Raw genomic sequence first — 12,120 nt, 5'->3', positions numbered from 1 at the left:
GAGGCTTAAGAAGGTAGATGGCCCTGGCAGTTGCCTGTATGTGGGGTGTGTTGAGGATGAAGTGCCCGAGGGAAGACTCTACTTTAGAATATCTCATATGGCTTTGAAGTCATTCCTCTGGGCCTTACAGAGTTTTCCATTAAAACACAGGCACTTTGGGGACACCTGGGTGGCTCAGTCAGTTAAGCATTCAACTTCGACTCAGGTCATGCTCTTATGGTTCATGAGTTTGAGCTCTGCGTCAGGCTCTGTGCTGACATCAAAATAAATAAACCTTAAAAAACCACACTTTTTAAAATGTTTATATATATTATTTTTTAGAGAAAGCGAGCATGAGCGGGAGAGGGGCAGGGAGCTAGTGGGACAGAAGATCAGAAGCAGGCTCTGCACTGACAGCAGAGAGCCTGACTCAGGGCTCAAACTCACGTACCACAAGATCATGACCTGCGTTGAAGTCGGATGCTTAATTGACTGAGCCACCCAGGTGCCTCCAAAACACAGGTACTTTGGTGACAGAACCCCCATAAATTATCTTCACCTACTCTCTGCAGGAAGAATTGGTATCAGGGTGGGACCGTGGCATGTTATAGGAGATGGATGAGGTGGGGGGAGAGTTGGACTGAGACTAGGACATGGTGGGTGAGCAGGCTTTGTCATCATCCCCACTTTGCTTCTGGTCAGCTTGTTCAGAGATGTGGGACTGAGACCACAATATCCCCTTCGATCTGAGGCCCTCCATGCTCCAGAGCATGTCCTCCTGGAAGCATTCCCTAATAAGCACCCATCCTATAAATACTATCCTGTTCCCACCTCTACCTGAAGAGGCTCCTCTTGGAACTCCACCTGTTTTCCCCAGTACCACCTCTACCACCCAGGGTGGAGAAGCACTTAACAGACTTACCTTCTGGGGTGTGCTCTGGAAAATGAAAATGCCCTCTTGACTTCCAAGCGTAATACCTTACACCCCCACAGTAGGCACTTCTTTGCTGAATTGAAGACCTAAAGGAATGAAGCTATAATGGTAGTTATTTGATAGTAGAATTTCAATTGAAATACTTGTGCTGATATGTATGAGACCTCAGGTGGGCCCCCATGTTTGGGGAACAGAGGATTACATCTCCATTGGCTCAGACTGGGGCCCAACCTGTCCCTTTTTTTCTAGAGGAAGGCTGTGCCAGCCCTGCTGCTGCCCCCTTGAGGCTGTGCTATAGATGCCCTGTGAGACCTGCTCTGTGCCTTTCTGGAATGCTACTCCTTTCCCTTCCCTTCCTCTCCCAATCCACCTCCTGCTCAGGACTGTGTAATAGGAAGATCTCAACTGACAGCCTGAGGAGGGAAAAGGGCGATAGGGAGGGAGGGAAAAACACAAGGATACAGAGTACAGAGGCACAATTTCTTCCTATTCTTTAGACTGGGGACTCCTAGGGACAGGACCTCCTCTTCTGTCTTTTCCCATTCCTCATCCAACCCCAAGCCCAGCCAAGCTCAGGATTTGCAACTTGAGGTCATGAATTCTCCCCTTCCCTAATGGGTGGAGGAGTCAAAAGGCACAAATCTCCAGTTACAAAATTATTAAGTCATGGGGATGTAATATACAGCATGGTGGCTATTAACAAAACTGTATTGCATATTTGAAAGTAGCAAGGTGGGGCACCTGGGTGGCTCAGTCAGTTAAGCGTCTGACTTCAGCTCAGGTCATGATCTCACAGTCCATGAGTTTGAGCCCCACGTCAGGCTCTGTGCTGACAGCTCAGAGCCTGGAGCCTGCTTCGGAGTCTGTGTCTCTTTCTCTCTGCCCCTCCCCTGCTCATGCTCTGTCTCTCTCTGCCTCAAAAATAAATAAAAACATTAAAAAAAATTTTTAATAAAAAATTTAAAAAAGAAAGTAGCAAAGAGAAGAGATCTCGAATGTTCTCACTGCAAGAAAAATATTTGATAGTATATATGGTGTATCGATACACCATATCTGTATGGTGACAGATGTTAACTGGACTTACAACAGTGATCATTTTGCAATATATACAAATATCCAATCATTACATTGTATACCTGAAACTAATACCTGAAAAATATGATGTTTTGTCAATTATATCTCAATATAAAAAAAGAGGTCAGCCTCCGTTTCCCCCTATATTCCATCAAAATGGTAAAGTGCATTGAAAAAAAAAAAAGATTCTCCCCTCCCTTCAAACTGCTGGAAAAATCCATGGGCATGAAGTAAATGGCTAACCTTAAGATAAAAACCAGGTTGTTCCTTGGGAACAGGGGTGTGTGCCAGAGAGGGGAGGGTGTCAGCAGAAGTCCTGCTGAGTCGGACAATAGCAGGAAAGGAAATTACCCAGTTGCCTGTGTGGTTTTCTTCAAGGCTGGGTGGAGGCAGGCCTCCCCTCTCAGGGATGGGCTGTGCAGCTGTTCCCAGAACAGAAGGTAATATTTCTTCAAATGCTTTTCAAAATATATTCATAAGTATGTGTGTGTGAATAAAATAGAAACAGAGATGTGCGAAGTATTCAGAAAGTAGAGGCCTTGAACATCAGAGCTTGGATATTTTCCTCAGTGATTTGATTGAATTTCAAAAAGATTTCCTTAGCTGCTATGTGGATTAGATTGAAGCATCCAAGAGTGAAAAAAGGGGGTCACTGCAGTGGTCCAGGCTAACATTAATATGATCTGTTGTGGGCTAGTGGCCAAGGGATGGAGCATTGGCCTTGGGCTTGAGGAGGGGAGAAGCGATCAGAAACTTGGTGAGGGGAACCAGCAGAAGACTTGCTCTGGAGCCAGCCAGAGTGAGATGCACCTTACCCAAATCTTGGGGAACAAGGGCAAAGACCCTTAGCTCACATCTTGGGCTTGACTAGGGTTCAGCTGATTCATATGGTATTAGAAATGAGACTAAGACAGACTCTCAGGGTGTATGGGGTTACAGAATGGGGGCATTAGGCCCCAGTCCCAGATCTCCTACAGTGGCCACTCTGTCCCCATCCATTACCTCTGGAGGAGTTCCCCATTCCTGAATATTAGCCCCCACCAGCCAGCTCAGGGGTATAGGGAGGCCAATTAGGAATTCTGGTCATACAAGGCTGCCGGAAGTTCTATGGAGTAAGGACAGCCACCCCCACCAGATATGCAGAGAAACATAAATTGGGAATGCACAAGAGGATGGGGAGGGATGGGGTGCAGGACAAGGCTGGAAGGGGCCAAAAGAAGGGTAGAGGTAGCTTCCAACTCAGTTCCCTCACCTTCCCCTATCTCCCAAGATCTAGCTCTTTCTCATGGCTCCTGCAATTCTGGTCTTCCACCCCCTTCTTGAATCTCTCTGTTTTGGTATCAGTGGGGAAGGGAAAACACTTCTTGACCCAGAAACAGTGGGTGGCAGCTTCAGAAATATACATTTTGGCTGGCTCCCCATCCTTGCTGGTATACAGGCCAGTGCTAGACCATGCTGATGAAAGGTGGGTAGGAGACTCTAGGCATTTGGGTGCAGAACACCACATTCCAGTCTAGTCTTGGTTACTAATCTTCTGCCAATACCCTCCTCTCTCAGTGCTTCAATTTGTTCATCTGTGCTTTTGTGATTAATGAAAATGGCAAAAGCCTGGCCAGAAACCAGATCACAAGCCAAGGGCCAGTGTGCTAGAATTGGCCAGAAAAGGGCACTCTTCCATTTGGCCCTGTCCCAGCACACAGTGAATGCTCAGTGAGTACGGTTTGCCCCCTCCCCCATCTAGGCTGTAAGACACTAAGACCCTGCTGCCCACCCTTACCGCCCTTCTGAAGGGTGTATGCCTCCTCCTCCATGCCAGATTACTTAGGCCTTACAGATTGTTTTATCCTTCCCCATGCCATCTCAGACAGCACACACTGCTTCATCTTGGGCTGTCCACTAGAACTTTCTGCAACTATAATATGTCCTGTCCATTATGTTAGCCACTCACTAGTCACACATGGCTTTTGAACACTTGAAATGTGGCTAGTGTGCCTGAAGAACTGTATTTTTAATTTTATTTCATTTTAGTTGATTTTAAAATTAAATTTAAGAAGGTACATGTGGGTAGTAGCTACCACATGGACAGCATAGGTTCTAGGCAGGCTTTTTTGTTTGTTCCTTGTTTAGTGTCCCTTGTTTAAAAGAAGAGTTGATAGGAGTTACCATTTATTGAGCACTTACTCTTTGCCAATTTTTGCATAAGTGCTTTACAGGTCCATCTCAATGAATCCTAGAAATTCCATTCAAAAGATGAAGAAACCATGGCTTAAGAGGTTAGTTAAACTGGCTTCAGATTGCAAAGAAAGTTGGAGGGCCATTCAAGTGTGAGTCATGCTCTCCAGCCACTTAGGGAACCTTCCAGGACCCAGCCTGGGTGTTCTGCTTCTACAGTCACTCCACAACCTACAGATGGTTGCTGGGGCCCCAGGAGGTTCATCACTGAGTACTGATGGATGGATGCTCTTGACAAAAAGGAGAAGGAAGTTCATTCATATACTCCCCATCTCCTGGGGACACAGGAATCCTGGCTCCTGACATCCCACTTTCAGATATCTCTCCTCTTGCCTTTCTCTGGACCACAGTGCCCTTTGGGTCACAAACTCAGAGCTCAACTGGGTGCTATGTGCAAATGTTTGGGAAACAGGCAGGCCCAGAGGAAGCCAGTTGGGTTGGGAGCTGGGGCCTAGAAGAATCCTTGTTTTTATGCAGTAAAACCCCACAACAACAAAAACCAAGAAATAGTATAATAGCTACCTTTTATTGAGCACCTACTTGTGCCAGGCACTTTACATACATCTGTACTTATAATTCCCACAATATCATGGGAGGTAGGCATTATCATCACCATTTTACATAGGAGGAAACTGAGGTTCAATAAGTGTAAGCAGCTTGCTTAAAATCACACAGCTTGTAGACAAGTGGTAAAATCAGCACTCAAGATAGACATCTGTGAGTGCCCCCAAACTTTCATTAGGCATTCTTCACACTGGGGAAATAGAGGGGGTAGAGGAGTGGACAAAAGGATGCATTCTTTAGGGGTTGAGGGAAGCTGAGCCCTGCCCTATTTCCTACCTCCCCGCTCTGGTAAGCCACTTCTTCAGACTCAGCTGCAAAGTCAGGGAGATTTACTCTGGCTGAGGTTGCTCTTCTTAGAAAGGGAAAACGGCTGAAACGAAACACCTTACCCTGTATGTGTATTTACAGGTGTCGATGTGCAAATGTAGTTCACGTGCCAAAGCACACTACCATCAGAAAAAGAACACCGCTCGCTCCCTTTTATGCCACACCCCTGCCATGTATGCAGGAAGTGAGGCAGCTGAGAAATCTTGAAAGCGCTATTTATTTCCTGCTATAGTCCCAGAGACATCAACCAGAAGAGGGCCAGATCAACAATCAAAACCTCAAATTTGCTTCCTGTCCCCTCCTTCCAGGCTCATCCAGCTTCAGAAGTATTGTGTTCATTCCATAGATCCAGGAACACATGGTGCCTCTCTCTCTCTCTCTCTCTCTCTCACACACACACACACACACACACAGGTTCTTGAATTAAGGCACCAAGTTGGGCCTGCATGGCTTTGCAAGTCCTTGCCCATTAGGCCATGGCCCTGGTCCAGGGCTGAGCCCATGTGTTTACATAGATGGGTAAGTGCAGCATTAGGAGTCTCTTCACAAATGAGGGACAACAATGATGGCTCAGTGCTGTGCCCAGTCCTTCTATCCTCTGGGATGGGACCTCCATCCTCCTTGTCTGTTGGCCAGACACCTCCATCCCATCTCCTTAGCTGGGGTAGGACCAGGTCAACACACTTCAGGCGAGTGCTGGGAACTTGGGGCCTGGCTTCCAACACCAAGAATGTGCCTTTCTAAGTGTGGCAGGGAGCTATTTGGGGACATTAAAAGGATCAAGTCCCAACCTTAGAAGGACAAAGATGGCCATTCAGGCCAGGACGGACAGTAAGGTTTCTCTCTGTGCTTTTAAAACACAATCGTGTAATAGGAAGATAGCTGGCATTTTACCTCAGAGTTCTCTCGCTCCCACCTCAGAAAGAGGTTTCTGCAGACTGCAGTGAGCATGGAGGGAAAGAGTGTCTTTAGGATTGTGCGTTGAAATGGGAAGTTGCTTCAGCGCCCCCTCACCTGGCCCTGCAGGAGCTGGCTAGAGCACATTTATGTCAGCACCCACTTAGTGGGAACTGCAGAGGTGGGACCTTCCTTGGGATGCACGGTGTGGTTGTGATGGAGGGTTAAACGCCTGCATGAAGACAGAGGTTAGGGCTGTGGGATTCCTGGGTCCTGGGTTGGGTCAGGATGCCCAGATGAAGTAGGCAACCTCATCCAGGTCCACTGGGTAATCAGTAAGCAGCACGGGGGTTTTGTCAAAAAGCTCGCCCTTATAGCTGCGCCACTTGCCTGCAGGCAGGTAGACGTCTCGCTCCTGCTTGCCTGGCTCCAGTACTGGAGCCACCAGCAGCGTGTCTCCGATAAGGAACTGCGAGTCGATGCGGTGTGCTGTCTCATCGCCTGGCGCAATCCACCAGAGGGGGCGCACGATGGGGTCGCCTGTGTCGGTGACCTCACCAGCCAGCTCAAGCAATAGCGGCGCTACGAGTGAGGCCCTAAGCGCTGCAAACTTGTGCGCGATAGCCACCACTTCGGCGTCATATTGCCAAGGTGGGACTGAGAACTGCATAGCGGGCATGAAGGCGGCCACCTCCAGCCAGCGAACATATAGTTCACGCTCTGGCACTTCGCTACCACCCACTGTGCGCTCAGACACTGCATTTCCACCCACCATATCGGGCAAGATGAATGGGTAGCCCAGCATGCTGACGGTGAGCACCGCGGGGATGAGCGAGCGCAGCCCCAGATCATAGCCCCACACCGAGTCGCGGTCCACTAGACGGAAGAAGCACGAGATGTTCTGTGACTGGTAGCCCACGCGAACCTCTGCCAGAGAGAAGAAGGGCAGTGCCATTTCAGTGTAGCGTCGGCTCCATATGCTGGGGTCGGACAGCGGCCTGTAAGTGCTAAAGTCCCGTGGCAAATAGCTGACCTCTCCTGCATCAAACTTGAAGGAAGCCACAGCATAGCGGGAGCGCAGCCGCCGCAGGTGTCCCTGGAACCAGTCACGAGCCTCTGGGCGTGTGAAGTCCAGCACCGCGCCGATGCCATTCCACCAGCGCACAAGCGCGGGCAGCCGGCCAGTGGGTTCGCGTACGAACAGCTCACGTTCTACACCCTCACCAAAGCACGATGAGTTGTAGTTCACAAACGGGTGAACCCAGAGCGTGACACGAAAGCCGGCGTCGCGCAGACGGCGAAACATGTCAGTGGCATTGGGGAACTTGGCCTCGTCGAAGTCGAAGTCTCCATAGGCAGGTGTGTACATGTCATCTATTTCCAGGTGGCTGCTGTTGAATCGGTGCTGGCGGATCTGCTGGGCGAAACGTTGCACTTTGTCCTGGTTCACGGCACGCCCATACAACACCCACGTGGACCAGATGGGGTCCCTGAAGGCCTCGGGTGCTGGCACCCTTGACGGTTTGTTGAAATAGCGTCGAACCATGTATTTGTGGATTGAAGTAACATCAGAGCCGACACACACACGGTAGCTGAGCTCTGGTGCTGCGGAGCGGCCAGCAGGTGGCTTGTAGGGCGTGTCATGGTAGCGGGCCTGCAGCCGCAGCGAGCGTTCGGTGCCGTTCCAGCCCAAGTGGAAGGGCACTGAGTCGTTGACCTTGATGGCAGCCGCACGCGATGACAGCCAGTAACGTTCGAGGATGCCTCCGAATGCGGCGTCAGAGGAGTAGACATCACTGGTGACGAAGGGCTGTGGCTCCTGCTGGCCATCCAGGCGGATAGGCCAGTGCTGGGTCCTCATCTCAGCACCGCCGTACCAGTGTGCCGCTGCATCGCCCAGGAACATGGCGTGTTCCACCGCGCGCCCTGGAGCTGCCTCCTCCCAGCGCACACGGTAGCACATGACCGTGTCCTTGGGCCTTACAGTCTGGATAAAGAAGTGCAGCGGGCGCCCATCTGCTGTGCGAGAACAGCCGAGCAGGGCACCTTCGCGGCTGCAGGAGTCCAGGTCCAGCATGCCTGAGCGGAAGGCCAGTCGGAAGACTTGCTCACCCTTCTGGTTGCGGATGGAGAAGCCGCCTCGATTGAGGTCCAGCAGCTCCGCACGCAGGCGTTCTGCTTTGCGTAAAGAGGCACTGTAGTAGCACCAGGCCACCACTGCCGCCAACACCAGCAGCAGCCCCAGCACCGCGGAGCCTAGCAGTGGTTTCAGCTCTTTGGACGGCTTGGGCTTGGCAGGCGAGAAGTTATCAGGCAAGAAGGTGTACATAGCTGCGCCTGCGGTGGCCTTGGGACTCTTATGGTCTGTGTGGCTCCCAGGGCGGCGGCGGGGATAGGCTTGGCTCTTCTCCTGAGGGTTCTGGGGCATCAGCCCCCAGTTATGGAAGGAGTGGGCAGTAGGACCACCCAACAAAGCGCATCTGAACCTGGCCTGCCTGATTCTGGAAGGGGAAAGAGAGAAGTAGAACTGAGCTTTCTCATTCCATAGTATCTCCCTTTGCTGCAGCAAGAAAGAAGAGGTGTATACTTTGGAAAGGTTGTATTACTGGGATGTAAGGTCTGGGACTAAAGGCTTGACCCTTAACAGAACCATCTGTCTGTATCCTACCCACTCTTTCTCATGAGCCCAGTTTTTGACAAAATTAGTCAGGACTCTGAATGGGGAGGGGCAGATGGCATACATCCCCATTTCCCTGGTGGAAGAACAAACCCAGGCAGGGTCAGGGAGCTGTCTAGACTCACAGAATTAGTCAGGCCTCCCTGGATCACACATGGATGCAGTTCAGGCTGAAGAGAAGAGGAGGGATCTGGAGAGCGCCATGGTGGGAGAGGGAAGATAATCCAACCAGCTCCTTCAGACCTTTAACTGGGCAGTAGGCTGGCTTTCCTGTCCCCAGAGGGGGAGAGGAGAGAAGGGGGAACATCTCAGGCATGGAATTTAATCTTGAGTCAAAAGTCAGATTAAATCTAGAGATTAGAGAAGATACCCAAAGCCAGCCTCGGTCTTGGGCCTGCTTTGGAGAGAGGCAGGGTTGAGTCTGGACATTAGGGCTGGGGTAAAGAGTCTTGCCTGGGGGCCATGGTGACTTCTCAGACCACCCTTTCTTTGCTCTCTCAAATTCCACCCTGTTCTCAGTAATTGATCACCAAGTCCATTTCTCTGCCAACCTTCCTGCTCTCCCCTCCTGGCAACACATCTCTTGGCCAGCTACCTCCTGGATGTGTCTCTACCACTCACTGACTCTCCTGCTGCCCCTGCCCTAGTTTGGGCACTGTCATTTCTCCCCTGTATCATTGCAGTACTTTCCCCCTAGACCTCCCTGCTTCCAACTTCTTTTTCCCCCAATGCCTTCTGCTTACAGCAACCATGGTGATCTTCTTAAAGCACTTATGAGACTACATCTCCTCCTAGTTTAGAGAGCTGCTCATGACACCCAGGATTAAATTCAGAAGTGTAAACTTTGCAATCAAGAGTTAAGGCATGTCATGGTCTCATCTGCTTTCTGATTCCATTTCCAGGCAGGCCTATCCTGTGACCACCAAACTCATTCCTTTCCTAATCTAAATCCTTCAGCCATATGCCCTAGGAAGTTTTGCCTAGCCACACTAGGCCAATGTCTCTCCTTCACCTATCAGACACCCCCTACTGCACTACATACACTCTCATACAGTGTATGCTAAACACACAGATACGACTGCAACAAAACAAAACAAAACAAAAACAAAAAAACACCAAAAACCAACCAAACAAACAAAACCCATAGACTTGGGGGGAGGTGTGTGTCCCAATCTGCTACTCAAGGCCACTGACCCTTCCTATCTCAGCCCTCAGGGCAGAGTTCAACAAAGAAATAGCACCAGCTAGGTGCACACACAGACATACACAGTGCCAGCCGGCTGCCCACCTGTTCCAGCTGGGAGGAAGTAGAGAGGGAGACTGGCAAATAGTAATTAGTCTCCTCCCAGATGCCAGTGTCTGTCTCAAAGTCCTCAGCTCTTTCCAAGGAGATGCCAGAACTGCTCAGGGTCCTCAACTCCCCCACCTCTCCCATGAAGAAACTGTCAAGAATGACAGGTACAGACCAGAATTTGATCCCAGATGTCAATATACAGCTCCCTACAATCTCCCCTCCCCTCCAGTGAGGTGTTGTCTCAGGACCTCATTCTCTGTGCTCCCTCCCCCCAACTCCCTAAGCTGGTCAGTTCCAGCTGGTCTGGAACAGCCTCTTACTCTTTCTCTCATCCCACATAACTTAGCTTTCAAAACTTCCCAACACCAATATGGACTTCCCTTCCTGTAGGAACAGGTTAGAAAAGCCCTCCTGGAGAATGAACACAGTAGCCTTTAACTGATGCCCTCAAGCTAAGCAAAACCCAAAGAAGTACCTGCTGTACATTTATATTCATTCATTCATTCAGGACAATCAAGGCCCCCTTCTGGGCACTGAGGGAATAAGGGGAAAGGGTCCATATCTGAAGAGGACAGAGAACAGGGTGAGGGCATCCTCAAAACTTTCATATTAAATCAGCCTATCTCATTACACCTGGAGGCATAGAAAGGCCACCAAGATGACCTCAAAAGCCCTTTCCAACAGGTTCTGAGAATCTTAATGTTCTAGGATTCCAAGGTTGTGTGTGTGTGTGTGTGTGTGTGTGTGTGTGTGTGTGTGTGTGTGTGTGAAGAACAGGAACCCACAGGCCTAGGCACCCACTCCATGCAGGCCCTGTAATGGTCTCCCAAATGCCACCACAGCATCCAACTCTAACAATAATACTGAACAAGAAGCATAGCTATAGTGCCTATTCTACAGATGAAGAAACTTGCCCAAACAGAAGAAAGAACTTGTTTGAAGTCACCAGGTAGCAAGGTTGCCTAATACAAAATCCCAGCTTAACCCTCCACAGCATAATTTTCAAGAGATGGGAGATAATGGTCCGACTGGCTGTCTGAATGCAGCAGAGGAAAGGAGCTTTGTGGGCCAGAGGGTGGGACAGGCTCCCACCCACTCAGGTGAGTTTGTGCATAGTGAAGCCTATCTTCTCAAGGACTGATGCTGCTACTTGCTCCAGGAAGGCTACTTGGAGGTAGGAAAGGGGCAATTTTAATGGCATCTGGCATCGGGGCTGTGGAGGAGGAACTATGGTTCCTGTGTTAACAGCGTTAGAGACCCCTGTAATCTGCCGCCTCCGCCATCTGGCCAACCACAGGCTAATGCCAGCAGGTGGGGTCTGACCTAGCCAAGCCTTTCCCCGCTTGATACTCAACCTCAGTCTTGGCCGCCGGCCCTTGGCCGGATCTGAGGGGGAGGGCCCGGCCTGGCCCCAAAGAAAGGAGGGCATGCCAAGTTGAGTCGTTAGCCCAACATAATTCCATGGGGGGGGGGGGGGCTTGGAGGGAGGAATGTCAAAGGCAACTCGATCCCGCCCATCTCCTTGCCCTCCTCAATGACAGGATCCGAAGGGATCGAGTGACTGCGCCTACAGCTTGGAATACTCCAACCCCACCCCAGCGCTACAGCTACAGTGCCCGAAGGCACAGAATGAGGTCTAGGGGCCAGCCTCCCGCTGGGAACCGCGGCTTGAGAAGGGGCCCAAGTGTCCAGACTCGCACCCCCTACTCATTAGTAGGAGCGAAAGTTCAGGAAGTGTGCTTCCTCAACACCCCCCCCCCAAAGTCCCACCGCTGGGCTCACTCACGGCAGTGACCCCAGAAGTGGGGGTGAAGGGAGGCTCCCGAAGATTCCCTCCACGCTAGCCGGAGTTGCGCTGCCACGGCACAGCGTGGGGCTCTGCCAAGCTGGGAAACAGCTGAGGCCCTCCTCGGGACCCGCCCTCTTCCTGCTCGGCCACGCCCCGGTCGTTCCGTTTCATTTCGGGCTTCGGAGTCCAGCCCCGCCCCTGGTGCTCGATCCCTCTGCCCACATTGTCACGCGGACATAAGGCCCCACCCCTTAGCCCCCACCTTTCTTCTACTGTTTTGTGCCCACCTCCGGGCAACTCTGGAGGGCCACCAGCCGGAGGTCTCCCGGCTCCGCCCCCTGCCTTCAGGCCCG

The 12,120-nt window shown here is 50.9% G+C and overlaps 1 protein-coding gene across 3 annotated transcripts; it reads right to left on the bottom strand.

Annotated features, from left to right (window-relative positions):
• Positions 1 to 4,724: 4,724 nt before the first annotated feature.
• On the bottom strand, positions 4,725 to 12,120 carry MYORG (myogenesis regulating glycosidase (putative)). Of its 3 annotated transcripts, none has more exons than XM_027039308.2 (3): positions 11,765 to 12,049; positions 8,810 to 8,954; positions 4,725 to 8,508 (listed from the first exon to the last, which is right to left on the bottom strand). In XM_027039308.2, the coding sequence occupies exon 3, from the start codon at positions 8,433 to 8,435 to the stop codon at positions 6,291 to 6,293; it is 2,145 nt and encodes a 714-aa protein (XP_026895109.1). In that variant the 5' UTR covers positions 8,436 to 8,508; positions 8,810 to 8,954; positions 11,765 to 12,049; the 3' UTR covers positions 4,725 to 6,290. The 3 variants fall into 3 exon arrangements, with proteins under 3 accessions (XP_026895109.1, XP_053060949.1, XP_026895110.1); XM_053204974.1 differs by lacking the exon at positions 11,765 to 12,049 and adding an exon at positions 9,973 to 11,731; XM_027039309.2 differs by lacking the exon at positions 8,810 to 8,954 and having other exon boundaries at positions 11,765 to 12,120.

Source organism: Acinonyx jubatus, chromosome D4 (genome assembly GCF_027475565.1).
Source record: "Acinonyx jubatus isolate Ajub_Pintada_27869175 chromosome D4, VMU_Ajub_asm_v1.0, whole genome shotgun sequence".
Classification (NCBI taxonomy): domain Eukaryota; kingdom Metazoa; phylum Chordata; class Mammalia; order Carnivora; family Felidae; genus Acinonyx; species Acinonyx jubatus.
This window is presented reverse-complemented; position numbering and strand designations above follow the sequence as displayed.